Source organism: Falco peregrinus, chromosome 5, assembly GCF_023634155.1.
Source record: "Falco peregrinus isolate bFalPer1 chromosome 5, bFalPer1.pri, whole genome shotgun sequence".
In the NCBI taxonomy this organism is placed as follows: domain Eukaryota; kingdom Metazoa; phylum Chordata; class Aves; order Falconiformes; family Falconidae; genus Falco; species Falco peregrinus.
Genome location: NC_073725.1, coordinates 70,864,315 through 70,881,921, shown reverse-complemented (window position 1 = coordinate 70,881,921; position 17,607 = coordinate 70,864,315). Strand labels below are relative to the sequence as shown.

The window sequence follows — 17,607 nt, the reverse complement described above, 5'->3', positions numbered from 1 at the left end:
TGTTTCCTTTCATTACCCTCCTCATTCCTTTGTAGCTGTAGATCTTCATGGCTTTTGATTGTTTCCTTTTTATACCATTTTAACTCTTTATATAATAGAGTTCAGCTCTGTGGGAGCAGTGCCCGTGTAGGGACGGGGCAGAAGGAGCAAGATGCCGGTTTCGGTGCCCGCAGCCCTGGGTAGCACCCACCCCGCTGTGCCTGTGGCTGAGCCCGAAGTGGAGAGCTGGCAGCCTTGCTTTTGGCAGGGCAGGTTTCCTTCCAGGCTCCCACATTTCCCAGCTCCTCTAAGGAGTGTGCTGACAGCAAAAAAAAAAAAAAAAAAAAAAAAAGATTTTTTTCTTTTAGGTTTTGGTTCATTTCAGCTCTCCCTGGAGCTTTCTGTAGCTAGCAATTTGTGCTCTTTTAACCGAATTAACATGATTTTTTCACTAAAAGCAGCGGGAACCTGAAGGAATAGGGGTTGTAGGGCCCGAGGATGCTTTCCCGTGGCTGCGGGCCCGCCCCCGGACCCCGCCGTTTGCGCGGCGCTCAGCACCGCCCGCCCGGGACAGCGCTGCGAGGCCGGCGCTGCCCCGGAACCACCACCGCGGGCCGTGTTTCGCCCGGACCTTATTCCATGGCGCTCCCGAACGCCGAGGCGGGCTCTAGGATTGGCGTGGGTGGGTTGACGGGCGGCTCTCGCGGCCAACAGGAAGGCGTGCTGCCCGCCATGGCCAATGGGAGGGCGTCGTGGGCGGGGGCGGTGTGTGGGGGGTTGCCTGGACGGGCCGCGAGCGGAGCCGGCGTGTGAGTGGGGGGGCCGAGGGGAGGGGGCCGTTGCCGGGGTAACCGGGGGTGGCGGTTGGGGTGAGGGGAGGCCAGGGGCGGTTTTGTGAGGTAACCCCGGAGCTGGGGGGGCCGGGAGGCCTTGCGGCGGTAACGCCGGAGCTGGGGGGCTGTTGTTGAGGTACCTTGGGGGGTTTGAGGGGCAGGGTGATGGGGGGGCGGGAGGGTTCAGGTTCAGGCTGGGACCCCTCCCCACTCTGAGGGACGCCCCCTTGAGGGGCCCACCCCCTCTCCCAGAAGCCCTGTAGTGTGCCCCCCCCCATCTCTGCACCCTTTTGTGGTGCTTAAGCAGGCTAAGCCTGCTCTGTGGCCTGGGAGGAGCCCTCCCCCTCTCCCTCAGGCCCCCCCGCCCCTCCTCCAGGCCCCCCCTCTCCCGGGTCACCGGGCCGATTTCCAGCGGTTTCAGGTGCTGGGACAAGTGTGGCTCTGGTGGAATCCGGACTGGTTTCAGCATCACATGCTGCCTTCGATGTGTTGGGGGTATCATGAGTGGGGTTTTTTGAACAGAAAACCCGAAATTTAAAGGATCACGCAGAAGGAAACCCTTTTTTTTGTTTGGTTTTATTCCCCAGAGGGCTGTCTTGCTTTACATAACATTTTCCATTACTTGAACATTTCACTATGGGCCACTAAGCCAAGCGGTACCTGTCTTGAGTCAATTCTTTATCACAGAAGTTCACAGGCTGGTGAAATAGTCCAGACGTTGTCGGCACTGGCTCCTGAACGTCAGGCTGTCAGAAAGAGCCAGCGAAGAGAACCACAAGGTATTTCTTGTACTTACCACTTCATTTTTCGCTAAGCTGCTTTCCACCCCAGGTCAGGGGGCACTGGAGGGTGGCTGCTCCATCTGCTGTTGGGAGCTTGAGGCTTTATACTTTGTTGGGGGCTGTTGCTGGGTGAAAAAAAAGAAACAGAAAAAAAAAAATTAAGTGAAGGGGTTTCTGAATTTCTGAGTGGAAGCCAGGCGTGTTCCAGAGGAGGTGTGAATTCTGGAAAAAAGATTTTTCTTCCTCTCTGTTCTGGGAGCTGTCTGGCTGCCTAATGCAGCAGGTGTGGGCGGTGCCGTCACACCCAGCAAGTGCAGTCGCAAGCTCTCATGATGTGCGATCGCAAGGCGTTGTCGCTAATGTTGTTTTCCAAGAGAATTCATTTGAGAAGCTTGGCATAACAACACACCGTCACAGAGCAAGGTGAAATCCTCGTCGTTCAGTTGATGCTGAAACTGCAGCGCGTGCTTTACAAAGGTGGTGTGACTCGTTAGCTGTGTCAGCACAGGGCTGATGAGCGTTGGCAGTCCTGGAGTCAACATCTCCGGAGAGGGAGCCTGCTGCCAGCTGCAGGGACAGACTCTGGACTTGTTCGGACCTGGCTGGTCTGCTGGGTTCACCAGGGAGCGAGTCAACCGCTGTCAGCTGAGCAGAGTTTTCTTCTGATGAACATCACTTCCCACAGATGAGAACCAGACCTGCTGCAGATGGCCTGACTGCCGTGACCTCTCTGTTCACTTCTGCTTGAGCTGAAACCTTTGAAAAAGGCTTTAAATTTCCATACAGAGTAGTCATTTAGTCTCCCACTTCCCTTTTAATCAAAGCACCATTTATGCAGCCCGCTGCGCAGAAATGGTGATAGTGATTAATCCTGTCAGCCCTCGAGGGAGACATTAGCCTTGGGAATCTTGTGTATTAAAATTAATTTGCCGCTCCAACAAACAGGTATCCAGCCATTTACCTTGTGCATCACAGGTGTGGGTGTCGGCATGGCTGGAAGGATTTGGTGTTAGTTTGTTATGCCCAAAGCACACTGTAGCATCTTGTTGGCGCTCAGGGTGGACTGGCAGCCCTTAACCTGGGTGACCTGCAGGAGAACCTTCTCAAGGTGCTGTTGATTTGACTTTACAAGTCAGTTGGGTGCACGTGGTAAGTGAAATCCTCTGAGGTCCTGACTGTGCTGCCGCAAGAATGAGCGGCAGAGGAGGGACCTGTTCACATTTATGTATTTTTTATAAAGGGATTTAACATTGTTATTTTGTAAAATGAGTTTAGAAAAACAGGTTTCACTGTCACTGCACGTAGCCTGGAGGGAAACACTTTTACATTTCAGATTGAGTCAATGTTTTGTGACCTAGGCAACTCAAATCTTGCATTTTTCTCCTATATGAAGCAACCTCTGTCTCCTCTTTTGTTGCACCCTATGGTCAATAGAGAACCTTGCAGCGAATTTCTCTGTAGGGTTTCTCTTTAGGGATGTGCCTATCAGTTAGCAATTGAAAATCCAACTGACTCCTGGTACAGACCGACTGACTGTAGAGGCTGTGACCCACTCAAGCGAGATGGTGATGGTGGCTGAGGAAACTAAGCAGGAGTGAAATCAGATAGTCTCGTTCAAGGGTAGTACAAAAAAACCCATGTGTGAATGTTGAAGTGAGGTCATTTAAGTTCGTTTCTGGGTGACAGAAGCCACCAGCTCAAGTCCATATTCTTTTCTCCTGATTAAAAACCAAAGATTTGATCCTTTGGTTGGACTCAGGTGGATCTTATTGCAGGATGAAGTGTTTTGTGTTTTGTCATAGTTTGTAGGTTGGAAACGAAACCTCTAAAGCCTGAGGTTGTGCCTGTGTGGTGTGGTCTGTGTAATTCTTATGAGCCTTTTAAGTTACTGTTTGCTGCAGTTAAATTTTTCCCTGCCAGTTTTTCTACCCGCTGTGTGTGAGGTGCTGCCACTGTCACCTCCACCTGTCACTTCTGGGGAGCTGATGGTTGTACAGAGGCTGGGATGCAAGGTGCTGTTCTGCATGGTATGTGCTTCTATATGAAAATATCTCTCGTCTGACTCCTGTCCACAGGTACTGAGCCCTGGGAGCACCTTTTCTTTCAGGTCTGTCTGTGCCATTGCCTGCTGATGTACCCGCTCTAACGGCAGGTGGAGGGACCCCCACCAGCTGCCATCTGCAGGACCCTTGGCAGGGAGCCTTCACCAGGAAGCACAATGAAGATTGTGGTGGCCAAAGTGCTGTGTCTGCTGGGCATCTGTGTCCTCATGCTGGCTGGGTCCCTCCTCCCCGTCAAGATAATTGAGGCCGATTATGAGAAAGCCTATCGGTCCAGGAAGGTCCTTGCCCTCTGCAATTCTTTTGGAGGAGGGGTCTTCCTGGCTACCTGCTTCAACACCTTGCTGCCTGCTGTGAGAGAAAAGGTAACTGCTCATGAGCCTCTTGCTTACGAACAGTTTTAATGAACCTCTGTCCCTGAGTATGTTAGGGACCCCTGTACTGGGGGGGGACCACCCTCCCCTCCCCTGCCCTGCTGGAGCCCAGACCACTGCCCCTGTGGAAATGGGGGTGAGGGGTCTGTGTCTTGCCAGCGTGGCCCATGGGGCCTCCTCAGAAACAGCTGTGCTGTGCCTGGTGTTTCATCTCCTCACGGCAAGCTGCACCCACCTCCCGTTTAGCTACTGCTGACTGCGCATGCGGAGTAACAAGAGATTATTTTTTTTTGATGCAGAAGGAGGCTGAGCATCGCCTGGCATGTGAGGCTCAAAACTCCTGCCATTTAGCATGCGTTTAAAATGCTTTCGAACAGCCACGAACTTTCCACTGGAGGGCAAACAGGTCCCCTGTCTCTTACGCTGAGGCCTGAATACAAGGGTATTAAAGCATCGTGGATCAACTTAGTGTCCATTTTGAGTTGTGTGAACGCAATGGGAATATTTTGCTTTAGAGGGACAAAGGGGATTGATTCTCTGTGGGTTGTTTGCTCTTTTCCAGCTTGACGAAGTTCTTAGGCAGGGGAACGTGACCACAGACTACCCGGTGGCTGAGACCATCATGATGGTTGGCTTCTTTGTGACAGTCTTTGTGGAGCAGCTCGTCTTGACCTTCCAGAAGGAAAAGCCTTCCTTCATTGATTTGGAGACCTTCAATGCCGGTTCAGATGTGGGGAGCGACTCTGAATACGAGAGTCCCTTCATCGCATCTTCCCGAGGGCGCACGGTGTACAGTGAACATGGTCACCACTCCCACAGCCACGGCTTGAATATCCACGAGCTTTCCCGCTCGAGCCCCTTACGGCTCATCGGGCTGGTGTTTGCTTTGTGTACACACTCCATCTTCGAGGGACTGGCCCTGGGCTTGCAGGAGGAGGGCGGCAAAATCATGAGCTTGTTCCTAGGAGTTGCCATTCATGAGACACTGGTAGCAGTGGCATTGGGCATCAGCATGGCTAAGACCTCGTTGCCACTGAAGGATGCCGTGAAGATGGCTGTGACAGTAAGCCTGATGATTCCTCTGGGCATTAGCATTGGGATGGGGATTGAGAGCACCCAAAATGCAGCCAGCAGCATTACTTCCCTGCTCCTGCAAGGCATTGCAGGGGGCACTTTCTTGTTCATTACCTTCTTTGAGATCCTTGCAAAGGAGCTGGAAGACAAGAGTGACCGTCTCTTGAAGGTTCTTTTCCTGGTGCTGGGCTACACGGCTCTGGCTGGGCTGGTCTTCTTCAAGTGGTGAACAGGAGAGCAATGGGAAGCAAACCTCACCTCCTTCCCTTGCAAACAGCACTGGAGATGAGCTGCCTCTTCAGCCAAGGGGGATGCTGAAGTTCTACAGCCCAGTGAAACATCATGGTCCAGGTGGTATTTCCATATTGACCTGAAGAAGGAGAATTTTCCTGTGTGCTTAGAGGGAGATAAAAACAAGGAGTGTCCCAGTGTAGGTGTCGCAAGGTATTGTCCCTGCCCGTTGGATCTGCAGGCGCAGCAGCTTGTGCGGAGATTAGTCGACGCAAACATTAAGAATCTGGCTCTGAGGCTGCCTTCAAAGAGCTCAGCAAGCATGTGGTTTCCTGTTCATCTGCACAGCCCCCTCCCTCCCTCCCCTCACACTCACTGCAGAGACTGTGGCTCAGAGTCTGGCTTCCTTCGCTCTCAGGCTCCCAGAAGGTGAGAAACAATAACAGAAACAAAGTCAAAAGCAGGTGGGATCAGGGATTGCACAGCTGCACTAAGCTGCTTTTGCTAGCTTAGTTTTGAGCAAAACCTGGTTGTAATAGCTCCCAAAAATAACATCCCTTCTGGGTCTGTTGGAGTGTCTGGTGCCACAGCTCCCCCCCCTGCCGAGCAGAGCTGCCATTTTAACCCACAAGCAGCTCTGGGAGCTTTTGTTTCTCAGTGATTAACAGCAGCAACGAGGCTGGGCCGGGCCCCTGTCCCAGGCTTGGTTCTCTGCATCTCATCCATATGTTGATCATTCCCTAAAGAAAACCTCCAGCAGCGTGTTAATGCATCGTTTAAAAATCCTCACGTCCCTGCCTGAAGGCCCTTCCGCAGCGCTCGCAGAGCCCGGGATCCATTAGTTTGTAAGAAACGGGCAGCAGCAATTTCCAGCATAAATATTTTAGGGTAAGCGCTTGTGTTTTAAATGGTTTGCAGTGAAACGGGTTTAGCAGTCCCTGTCAGGGCTGCTCCCAGAGCCTCCACACTCGCTGTCGGCAGCGCTGCTTACAGAGGCTCGGCATGGCACTTGGTCCGTGTTTTCAAAGGAGAGAAATCTCTTCCCTGGGGTTTTATGAGGTTGTGGAAGGGCTGATTAGAGCTGCTTGCAATCTGACTGCACATGAACAGATCTCTCCATGTCTCCAGAGTGCGGCCCCTGGGGAAGCTCAGCCCACCCTGGATCCTGTTGTGATCCTTTGGATTTACCCTCCCAGGCGAGGAGCTTGGATCAGAGGCTGGAGCCAGGAACCTGCCCTCCCCAATGCCTCCTGCCAGCCTCTTGCAGGAGATGCATTTTAATTAGACGTAGCCTTCGCTGCTGCAGCAGCTTCCACAGGCAAGAGGAAAGCTTTTGGAAGCGCTGATGGAATTATAACGATGTAGAGTGGGATTAGCCTTGGTGCAGTCCCTGTTAGCATGATCCAAAGTGGGAAGAAGGATGGGTGAGACTGTGAAGCAGCATCTTGGAGCCAGTGGTTGGCACAGCTGCAGCATATGGAGGCTGATGAGGATCATCCAACAGTTCCTGGTGCTCGCTATTTTATTTGCTGCAACATACCAAAGTCAATTAATCTTGCTTAGAAAAACCTGGAGTGGAAGGGAGGGGGTGGGAGGGTTATTTTAGGCCTCAGATGACACAAATTAGCAGGGCCTGATGAGAATGTGATTTGCCTCGACTTGGTAAACCTCTGTGTGTTATTTAGCTTTGCACAGGCAGCTCATGCAGGGCAACGTGGCTCCCATCGGGTGTTTTTCCATGCTGGTGGTTGTCCCAGGGAGGTGGGATGGCACCAAGTGTCCCTTTCCAGGCACAGCCCCCGTGTTCCTGCCTGTGGCTCTTGGTTTCTTCAGCCCACACGCTTTTTTTGTAGGTGTTTTTCCTGGTATTTGGGTAAATGTGAGCACTGGGCAAAGGCAGGACCCTGAGGTCGTGGTGGATCCTGCAGCCTCCTCCCCCATCTCATCTTCCTCATCCTTCCTCCCACCTGGCCCCCATCTGCAACACAGGGGCTGATGTCCTGAAGCCAAGGGAAGCTGTTGATGCAAGGAGATTTCTTAACCAGTGCCCGAGAGATCAGTGGGGATCTGCTAACGTGAGCAGGGATCAGGGATCTGTCTGTGCTCAGCCTGACAGCAGGGTGGGCAGGATGGAGCCTCCGTTTTACACCCTCTCTTCTTTCTGCTGGTGGCACTGGGCGTCAGGGCTGCCCAGGGGAGCGGGGAGGGGGGCTATGAAGTGCCAGGAGACACTGAACTGTCACCGGAGCTGTGCTCCCTGGTGCCTGGCGAGGGTTTATTCACTGGTGAGCGGCAGAGCCCAGCGCTCTGGGGTTGGTTTGGGAGCGGTGAAGGATGAGCCCAATCTGCTGCTCCCAATAAAGGCTCTGCCCTTCTCCCTTTTGTGTCACTGGTTTATCCGGAGCCCCCCAGTCGCTCCGCTGCCTGCTCCGTGTCCACCTCTATGCACATGCCCATCCCCAGGGTGGGCTGATCGCAAACCCCCCCCCCCAGGAGGCAAACCCCACCGAGGGGACCAGGTGGGTGGCAGCGTGGGGCTGCCAGTCAGACCTCCATGGAGCTGTGCTGAGCTCAGAGGGGGAACACAGGGGCAGGACCCTACAGGACCCGACTTCCCCCCCCCCCCCCAATCTTCTCCCAGCCCACAGCCCCCTCAGCATGATTGAGCCCCGTGTGTGCAGCTGGCAGCGTCCCCGTTGCGTGAGGCTTGGCAGGGAGCTGGGGCCTGAATGAAACGGAGGAGGAGCTGCAGCTAAAATCATCAAGGGAGCTCATTCATTTCCTCTAACGAGTAGTATTGGTCCAGCTTTATAATAACGCTGCGGGGAGGGGGGGCACCCAACAGCGTGGCTCTTCATTGGGAGGGGACTGCGGCTGCCCCTCAGCCCTGTCCCCGAGGGGGAAGGCTGGTGTGTCCCCCATGGGGACCTGGGGCACAGGCAGCCGCGGTCCCCCCCGCACCCGGCAGCGCTCCTCAATGGGATGCGTGTTGACAGCGCGTGGGTGCCGCCATGGCCCCGCGCTCTGCCGGCAGCTATTAATAGCAGCTGCGGATTTTAATTGCTGCTGCTCAGGAGCGAGTGTGAGTCACGCGGCCCGGTGGCCCTGGTCCCCAGCGCTGGCAGACCCCAACCTTGCCAGGGACCTTCTAGTTGCCCCAAGCCCTGTCCCCAGTGCCAGGGTGGGGACCTGGCTGTCCTCTGGCAGCAGAGCCCCGTGGCTCTCAGGGGGCTGCACCCCGGCTGTGGGACCCTCAGAGCACCGGGAGGGGACTGCCGCCCAGGGCCCCCCAGTGTGTCCCCGTGCAAGGGGGGTTGTGGTCCCTGTGTCCCCAGACAGGGCCCTGCTGGGATTTGGGGGCTCCTGACCCCGTGCCTGGGGAGGGGACGCTGTGGTTGGTGACAGATTCCCCTGTAGTGCCACCATGCACACGTGTGTTTGTGCACCGGCTCCCAGTCCTGTGCTGGTGTGGCACGGTGGCAGCACAGACAGCTGTGTCCTCAAAGCCTGACCCCGCTCCCCAGGCCACCCCCAACTGCCACTGCCCACGCCCTGCCAGCCTGGGGTGTCACATCCCTTTGTGTCCTGTGTGTCCCCATATCCCCTGTCACCCCATCTGTGGAGGTCTGTCCCCAGTCGCATGTCCCTGGCTGCGCATCCGTGTCCCTCCTTATGTGTGCCCATGTCCGCCCCTGTGCCCCTGTCTACGTGTGGTCCCTGTCCGTGTGTCCCTGTCTGTGCAGCCCCATCCTCATGTGTCTGTGTTCCCATCCCTGTCTGTGTCCCCATCCCTGCCTGTCCCTGTCTGTGTTTCCCCAACCCCATCCATGTGTCCTCATCCCCATGTGTCCCTGCCTGTCCCCATCCCTGTCTGTGTCCCCATCCCTGCTCATATGTCCACAGGCCTGAGTGTCCCTCTCCATGTGTCCCCAGCCCTATCTGTGTGCCCCTGTCTGTCTGCTGTCCTCATCCATGTCCATGTGTCCCCATCCCTGTGTGCCCATCTGTGTATCTCCATCCCTGCCCGTGTGTCCGCATCCTTGGGTGTCTCCATCCCTGGGTGTCCCCATCCCTGTCCATGTGTCCCCATCTCCAAGTGTCTCCATCCCTGGGTGTCTCTATCCCCATCCCAGTGTCTCCATCCTCTTTTGAGTGTCCCCATTCCCGTGGGTCCCCATCCCTGTCCATGTGTCCCCATCTCCGGGTGTCCCCATCCCTGTCCGTGTGTCCGCATCCTTGGGTGTCCCCATCCCCGGGTGTCCCCATGGCCAAGTGTCCCGATCCCTGTCCATGTGTCCCCATCTCCGGGTGTCCCCATCCCTGTCCGGGTGTCCCCGTCCCCGGCTGCCTCCGGCCGTTGCAGCCCCGCCGCGCCTGTCCCGGTCCCGCCTGCCCCCGCCGGGGCCGGAGCCGCTCGGGGCTGGGCCCGGGGGTCCGGCGGCCCCGGGCGGGGCGGGCGCGGCGGGCGGGGCCGGCGGCGGGGCGGGATCGGCTCTGCGGCGGCCGCACCGCACCGAGCCGAGCCGAGCCGAGCCCAGCCGAGCCCAGCCGAGCCCCGCCGCCCCGGGCCGAGCCCCGCCGCGCCGGGAGCGCCCCGGGCCGCGCCATGCGCTGAGGCCGCCGCAGCCAAGGGCGGATCCCGGCAGCACACGGTGAGGCGGCGGCAACCGCAATGCGACCGGCGCGGCGGGGCCGGGGGGGACCGGGGAGGCACCGGGGGATGGCCCCGGCAAGGGCATGCACAGCTGGGGAGCGGGGCCGGGACCCCGGCCCGCCGCGGTGGGGCACTGCTCCCTGCCCGCGCCCTCCATGCTGCATCCCAGCATCTCTGCATCCTGCCCCTCCATCCTGCCCCAGCCCTTCCGCCGTGCCCTGCATCCTGCCCCTGCCCCTCCATCGTGCCCCTGCATCCTGCTCCTCCATCCTGCCCCTGCATCCTACCCCTCTATCCTGCCCCAGCATCGTGCCCCTCCATCCTGCATCCTGCCCCTGCTCCTCCGCCGTGCCCCTCCGTCGTGCCCCTCCATCCTGCCCCTGCCCCTGCATCCTACCCCTGCATCCTGCCCCTGCATCCTGCCCCTGCATCCTGTCCCTGCCCCTCCATCCTGCCCCTGCCCCTCCATCCTACCCCTGCATCCTGCCCCTCCATCCTGCCCCTGCATCCTGCCCCACCATCCTGCCCCTGTCCCTGGCTGCCATCTTCTGCCTCTGCCCTCCACCCTGCGCATCCAACCTGCCCCTCCCTCCATCCTGCCCCTTCTCCCGCCCCTTCTCCTGCCCCTCCACCTCCATCCTGCCCCTGCTCTCCACCATGCCAACCTCCAGACCCCTACACCGGCTGTTTGTCTCCCCCAGTGCTAGGGCTCCACCTGGGAGGGCGCTGGGGGGTGCTGGAGGGGTACAGAGCCCCCCGGCAGGATCAGGCCCGGGCTGTGCCCCAGGCTGGCAGGTGGCTCCATCACCAGAAGCCGCGGGGAGGCTGTGCCCTGGACCCGCAGGCACCGAGGGCTGTTGGGGGTTGGGGTGGTGCTGGGCACCCCCCAGGTGCCGCAAAGGCTCGGACAGCCCAGCCCCTCAGCCTCGGTGCCCCACGCCATGGCCGTGAGGTCTGGGGTGCTTTGGGCTGCACCGCGGGCGGGTGGCGTGGGTGGCACAAGCGGGTGGCATGGGCAGGGCCATCACCAGCCCCAGCCAAGGTTTGACGTTCCCAAACCCCGGCTCAGCCATGACCCCTGTTCCATCCCCAGCCCCCGTGTGCCAGTGACGTTTCCAACGTGGTGGCACCCAAGGGATGTTTTTCTGCCCTGCACCCAGGGACCCTGCCATGGGACCAGTCCTTGGGTGCCCGAGGCCATGGTGATGGGCTTCTTCTCCAGCCCCCAGCCTCTGGCTCACCAGGCTCTCCAGGCACCAGCCTTTGCCAGGGTGTCGGGACTGTTGCAGCAGCGGGACCCACCAGTGCTGCGGGCTGGGGACGCAGCGGCCATGGGAAGGGGCTGGTTCCCCCGGTGGTGCCTGTGGATGGAGCAACTGCGGTGCTGGGGGCGGCTGCCAGTGTGGGGCTCCCCGAGGTGCTTTGCTGTCCCCCCCCCTTCCAGGCCTGTTGGTCCCTGAATTGAGGTGGAGGGTGGCAGGAGCTGGGGACAGACCTGCCCCCCCCCAGCACCTGCCCAAAGCAGCACCCAGGGGTCCTTTCCCTCCCCTCCCACCCCATTATCATTGTCGGTAGGACACCTTCGGAACCCGGTCCCACGGCAGGTTTAACGGCCCCGAGGCTCTGTGCTGCTCCGTGGGCACCAGGGATGCCCCATGGGGCAGAGCTGGTGCTGCCGTTCCTGTGCTGCAGCAGGGAAACTAAGGCAGAGCCTGGCCGAGGCGATGCTCAGCGTCGGCAGCTCTTTGTGCCCCCTCATGTCACACCCTGGGGCTGCATCACTTGGGGCAGGGCGGGGGAGGGGGCACAAGTGAGGACCCTGCCTGGGCCCGTCCATACCCTGCAAGTGGGCATTGAGGTTTGGCAGCGTGAGGGTGGCCGTGGGGGTCTCTGAGGCTGCAGGCCACACACCCACAGCCACGCCACACTCCCCCCTGTCCGGTGCCCACATCTCTCCACTCCTCACTGCTTCCCCGGGGTGGGAGCGGAGCAGAGGGGTGGCACGGCACAGGGTGGCACGGCACGGGAAAGGAGGAGGTGACACGGGGTGGCACGGCACAAGGTGGATGGCATGGGAGAGGATGGGGTGGCACAGTGTGGGGTGTCAGGGGGTGACACGGGGTGGGCAGGGCATGGTGTGGGGTGGCAGGGCACCAGGCAGCGCGGCAGGCGCCAAGGTCTCTGTACTTGGCAGCTGCAGCAAGCCACATGTGGGAGAGCCGGAGAGGCCAGTCGGGGGCTCTGGGTGCCACCGGGTCCTCACTGAGCTGCCGCAGCCGGGAGTATGGGGGTCCTGTGGGTGCCCGGCATGTGTCCCCCCCACCACAGCGCACTGCCCCGGCAGCCTGGGCCACAGCTGCTGTGCCGATGGCCGTGGCTCTGCCATATGGCCACAGCGGGTGGCTGGTAAAAATAGCGAATGTTGCTGCACCCCAGGCAGGTGGCGAGCGCTGTCCTGCCCTGGCTGCCTGGCAAGGGCACCTCAAGGGCACGGGGGGGCCCAGGACCCCCTGGTTGTGTTGGCCCCCCTAGCTGTGTTGGCCTCTTTGGAGCAGGGGGGGCTGTGTCTCAAAGGGGGCTGGCAGCTGGGGTTGGGGGGGGGCTGCCCCATTCTCCCCCTAGACTGGTACCTGGGGGATCTACCCTGAAGCCCCCCCTCACAGTGTGACCCCTCCTTCTGCCCTTTCCCTTGCAGTGGCAGCAGCATCTCCAGGGCAAGATGCCGGAGCAGAGCAACGACTACCGCGTGGTGGTGTTTGGCGCCGGCGGCGTGGGCAAGAGCTCGCTGGTGCTGCGCTTCGTGAAGGGGACCTTCCGCGACACCTACATCCCCACCATCGAGGACACCTACCGCCAGGTCATCAGTTGCGACAAGAGCGTCTGCACCCTGCAGATCACCGACACCACGGGCAGCCACCAGTTCCCAGCCATGCAGCGCCTCTCCATCTCCAAGGGCCATGCCTTCATCCTGGTCTTCTCCGTCACCAGCAAGCAGTCCCTGGAGGAGCTGAAGCCCATCTACCAGCAGATCGTGCAGATCAAGGGCAGCGTGGAGAGCATCCCCATCATGCTGGTGGGCAACAAGTGTGATGAGACCCAGCGGGAGGTGGAGAGCAGGGAGGGGGAGGCCATGGCCAAGGAGTGGAAATGCGCCTTCATGGAGACCTCCGCCAAGATGAACTACAACGTCAAGGAGCTATTCCAGGAGCTGCTGAACCTGGAGAAGAGGAGGAACGTAAGCCTCACCATTGACGGGAAGCGCTCCAGCAAGCAGAAGAGGACAGACAAAATCAAGGGGAAGTGCAGCGTCATGTAGAGCCCTGGACTGACCCGCACCCCCCTCCAGTCCCCCCCTCCCCCCCTGGACGTGGCATCTCAGCGGGGCTGTCCCCTCGTCCTCCGTGCCATCACAGTGACTGCGCGGGGACGCGCCGGCGGCGTGGGCTGCACTCACCCCAGGTCTGGGGGCGAAGACGGGGCGTCCCGCTGAGCCGAGGGATGTTCCACCACCCGGCGCTCGGCACACCAGGACTGGGGACACACGGCCGGGCACCACCGGGGAGCACAGGGACGCTCGCACCCCTCCATGCTCTGCGGCACAATGGGTGGCACTGGCCGGTCCCCGTCCCCCTCCCCGGTGGGGGACCCCATGTCGGTCCTCGGGGGTGGGAAGGACAGTGCAACACGGGGGTGTCAGTGTCACCCTTGGGGACAGTCACACGCGTCCCAGGCCCTCCCAGTGCCCCCAGCCCCACGCCATAGCGCTCTGCTTCTGTAGGCAGAGACCTGGGGCAGCAGCAGCCCCTGTGCAGTGCCCACCGCCCCGGAGTCCCCAGTCTCATCCCAGCACTGCAACCCCTCCTGCCCCCAAGCCCCCAGCCCCATCCCAGCACCATGTCCCCTTGTGTCCCTGAGCCCCCACCCTGTGCCGGTGCCACAGCCCGGAGCCGCCAGCCCAAGCACAAAGCATCGGGTCCCAGGGAGGTCCTGACCCAGCACAATCCTGGTGAGCTCTGGAGGGAGACCCCCGGCCCCACCGCCAGCCGGGCCCCCCGCCACCCCCTGCTACCCCCCTTCCCATGCAGGATGAGCCCCACTGGGCCGCAATGCCACAGTGATGGGCATTGCTGCTCCCCACCGCAGTGCCCTGCTGGCAGTCAGCGTCCCCCCCACTCCTGCAAAGTCCTTGCTGTGAGGTGGCCTGGCCCCACACCCTGGGGACCCCCAACCCCCCCCAGCTCTGGCGCAGCCCTGCTTGTTCCCCAATGGCCGGAGCGGGGTCCCCCCCACGCTGTCACCAGCCCCTCGTCCCAGCGAGGTTTGTCCCCTCACTCCGGCCCCGGGGCCCCTGGGGCTGTCCCCAAGGGGGTGTCCCCAAGGGGGTGTCTCCAAGGGGGTGTCCTCGGGCAGGCTGGGCCCCCTTGCTGCACCCAGCTCCCTACCCCCCCCGGCTTTTTACAACATGACCCAAGCACCCAGGGGACAAGGTGATGTTACGATGTAGCCTTTATTCTAGAAATAGTCTTCCTTCAATAAAGAGATGAGAAATGCTGCTGCGTCCCCACCGAGCAGCACCTGGCCGGGGGTTCAGGACCCTGGGGGGGCCCCCAGCTCAGCCCCAAGGCGGGGAGAGGTTGCATGTGTGTTGCAGGTGTGTGCATGCACGTGCATGGCTATGTGTGCATCACCCTGTGCAGGCACCCGGGCATGGGCAAGCACACATGCATGTATGAGCATCTGTGCCAATGCACACGCAACATTCCATGCGCACATGTGTGTGCTGGTGTGTCTGTGTGCCCTGGCAGCCCCTTGTCACCGGTGGGTGCCCCCCCCACCCCTCAGTGCCAGTGTGGGCTGGCGTCCCCGTGGGAAGGGGGTGGGAGAGCGGTGTTTGCGTCATCATGCCTGTTGCCATGGAAACCATCTGCTCCCCGGGCGCAGGAGCCGCGTGGGCACATGGGCGCGGGCGGGGGGGGCAGCAGGGGGAGCGGGGCTGCTGCAGGCGGCAATGGCCTTGGCAAGGGCATGGCTCTGTGGGGATGGTCGTGGCTCTGTGGGGACATCATGGCGCCGTGGGGATGCTCGTGGCTCAGTGGGGATGGTCACGGCTCTGTGGGATGGCTGTGGCTCCATGGGGATGGCCACAGGTCCCTGGGGACAGTCACGGCTCCGTGGGGATGCTCAGAGATCCATGGGGACAGTCACAGCTCTGCAGGGATGGTCACAGCTCCCCGGCACCGGCCATAGGGTCACTCCTGTCCCAATGTCCCTCCTGTGGGCTGGGGAAAGCCAGGACCCTCGGTGGGCACTGGGACAGAAGAGTAGGACAGGCACACACGACCATGGGGATGCTTGGTGCTGGTTCCCACCCACTGGACCCCCCAGGACACCCGGGGGCCACGGAGGCCCAGGCCAGGCTGGGGGGTTCACAGGTGTTTGGTGGGGGGGTGGGTGGGGAATGGCCCCCTGGATACCGTCACAGCAAAACTCAGGACCCCTGTGCTGAGACGCCCCCAGCTCTGTAACGCCTTCAGCTTGGGGACAGAAAATCTTTGCCCCCCCTACTGCCGGGTGTCCTGTCCCCCATCTCTGCACCCCCCACTGGTGCAGATGGGGACCTGTCACCACCGGAGCGGGAAAGGCTCTTCAGGGGGGGACCATGGTCCTGCTGCAGCACAGGGTGTCCCTTGGGATGCTCCCAGGGATGGTTCTGGGGATACTCCTGGCTCTCGGTGAATGTCACGTGCTCCTGGGAGGATCTGGGTGGCTCTGGCCACTGCAGCTCCCCGTGCCCAAGCCTGGCACCCAGCAGCCATCAGACCACCCACCCCAGGGGCACCCTGAGCCCCCCAGAACCCCCAGCCGGGTGCTGGCTGGGCAGCAGTGCAGGATCGAGACAGATCCTTGTGGATCGCCCAGTGCCTCCCCCGGGTCCAGGGTTTAAACAAGCTGCTCCTGAGTGTTAATTAGCGAGTGGAGGACGAACCTTCCTGTCGCTCCCCCAGCGGGTGAGGAGCTACCGCTGGAGCTTGCGGCTGCAAAATGCACAAATCCAGCACTTGGGATCCAAACCAGCTCCTGGCACCGTGACTCATGCCAGGAACCGGTGGCTGCAGAGGACACAGTCCCTCCTGTCCCCCCCGAGGGAGGGCGGCGGGGGGGGTGGTGGGGCGGCTCTCGGCAGTGCTGGTGGCACTTGCACCCCTCGAGGTGCTGGCCCAAAGCCAGGGTGGTCCCCCTGCACCCCGGTGTGTGACCCTGTCTGCAGCCAAAGCGGTTTATAACGCCGCGGGCGAGAGCGTATGGGAGCAAACTGGATTACGGGAAAAATCAGCCTTCTTCCCACTAACAGGATTATTGGGTTTCCAGCCCAACCTCGCCACAGCCGCCAGCCAGTTCACGCTGGGATTGTGGCTGTAACTGGTGTGTACTGGTGTGGCCCTGCCGCAGGCCTGCGCAGCACTGGTACGTGCTGGGAAGAGTGGTGGTGCAGCCCCTTGTGCCCCGGCGATGTGGCTCTGTCCCCCCGCGGGGGACCCCGTCCCCGCGGTCCCCCGGCGCTGGCGCCACAGCTGGGAGCCAGGCACCGCCGGGATCCAGCCGGCCGCGCTCCCGGTGCCGGAGCAGCTGCGGGAATCAAAGCTGCGATTCACGGCTCGGCCGGGCCGGAGCGCGGTTCCCTGCTGCCCCCCCCGCCAGCGTGACTCCCGCCTGCCGGTGATTCATCCCCCGGGATTTTCCCCTCGTTCCGCAGCGCCGTGGGGGCCCGGGGAGGCCGAGGGCACCGACCCCCACACGCTGGGCAGAGCCCCTGTCCCCGTGAGCTGGAGCAGCTCCACGCTGCTGCGGGGGGGGGGGCAGAGCCCCCAGGGGCCAAGGGGGCAGTGGGGTGGGGGTCTGCCCCTGGCCATCCTCTCGCTTGCACCCCATGGGAAAGGCTCTGCTTGGGGGGCTCAGGGGGCCCCCCGTCCTGCAGCAGGGTGGCGCAGGGGGGTTCCAGGCTGGCTGGGGGCTCTGCCCACCCCCATGGCGGAAAGGGAAGGGGGGGCTGGGAGAAATGGGTGACTCAGAGCGAGGTGTCAGGAGGGGCCCAGCAGTGGTGGCCCACCGCCCCCCCCTCCTCCTCGGGTCAGCAGCCCCAGGGGTCCCAGGTGGGCACAGGGGGCACGGCATGGCTGGGGGTGCCTGTGGCGTGCCCCCCCCCCAGCACTTGGCAGGGCTGGAGGGACACAGGCAGTGCAGCACCTCGAGGTTTGGGGGTGCCGCAGGGTGCCGTAGGGCCAGAGCCAGGTGGCCCTGGGGGGGACCTGGGGGGTCGGGGGGATCCCGGGCCTGTCCCACTGCTCTAGGGTCTCATGGGGGGCATGGCCAGGCAGCCCCGGGGGGATTGGGGGGATCCAGGGTCTCTCCCACTGCCCTGGGATCTCGTGGGGGGCACAGCCAGGCAGCCCCAGGGTGCAACTGGAGGGTCAGAGGGATCTGGGGGATCAAGAGGGTCATGGGGATCTGGGGGGATCAGGGACATCTCAGGGCATCAAGAGGGTTGGGGGGATCTGGGAGAATCTGGGGGATCCCGGGGGGCTGTGGGGGAGCAGGGGGATCTGGGGGGATCCGGGGGAT

At 61.2% G+C, this 17,607-nt stretch overlaps 2 protein-coding genes across 7 annotated transcripts; both read left to right on the top strand.

Moving 5' to 3' along the window:
• Nucleotides 1-736: 736 nt before the first annotated feature.
• On the top strand, nucleotides 737-7,708 carry SLC39A3 (solute carrier family 39 member 3). Of its 6 annotated transcripts, XM_055804850.1 has the most exons (5): nucleotides 738-788; nucleotides 1,500-1,591; nucleotides 3,515-3,621; nucleotides 3,702-4,019; nucleotides 4,591-7,708. In XM_055804850.1, the coding sequence occupies exons 4-5, from the start codon at nucleotides 3,813-3,815 to the stop codon at nucleotides 5,329-5,331; spliced, it is 948 nt and encodes a 315-aa protein (XP_055660825.1). In that variant the 5' UTR covers nucleotides 738-788; nucleotides 1,500-1,591; nucleotides 3,515-3,621; nucleotides 3,702-3,812; the 3' UTR covers nucleotides 5,332-7,708. The 6 variants fall into 6 exon arrangements, with proteins under 6 accessions (XP_055660823.1, XP_055660825.1, XP_055660824.1 ...); XM_055804848.1 differs by lacking the exon at nucleotides 3,515-3,621 and having other exon boundaries at nucleotides 737-788; nucleotides 1,503-1,591; nucleotides 3,670-4,019; XM_055804849.1 differs by lacking the exon at nucleotides 3,515-3,621.
• A 2,054-nt stretch (nucleotides 7,709-9,762) lies between these two features.
• On the top strand, nucleotides 9,763-13,999 carry DIRAS1 (DIRAS family GTPase 1). The gene is made up of 2 exons (XM_055804875.1): nucleotides 9,763-9,985; nucleotides 12,683-13,999. Exon 2 carries the CDS (start codon nucleotides 12,707-12,709, stop codon nucleotides 13,301-13,303), a length of 597 nt encoding a protein of 198 aa, XP_055660850.1. The 5' UTR covers nucleotides 9,763-9,985; nucleotides 12,683-12,706; the 3' UTR covers nucleotides 13,304-13,999.
• Nucleotides 14,000-17,607: the final 3,608 nt, after the last annotated feature.

Excerpts from the sequence above, each read along its gene's own strand:
- SLC39A3 (XM_055804848.1), top strand. The coding sequence starts at position 3,813 with ATGAAGATTGTGGTGGCCAAAGTGCTGTGTCTGCTGGGCATCTGTGTC. Across the intron at positions 4,020-4,590 it reads TGCCTGCTGTGAGAGAAAAG|CTTGACGAAGTTCTTAGGCA; the intron begins GTAACTGCTCAT and ends GCTCTTTTCCAG.
- DIRAS1 (XM_055804875.1), top strand. The coding sequence starts at position 12,707 with ATGCCGGAGCAGAGCAACGACTACCGCGTGGTGGTGTTTGGCGCCGGC.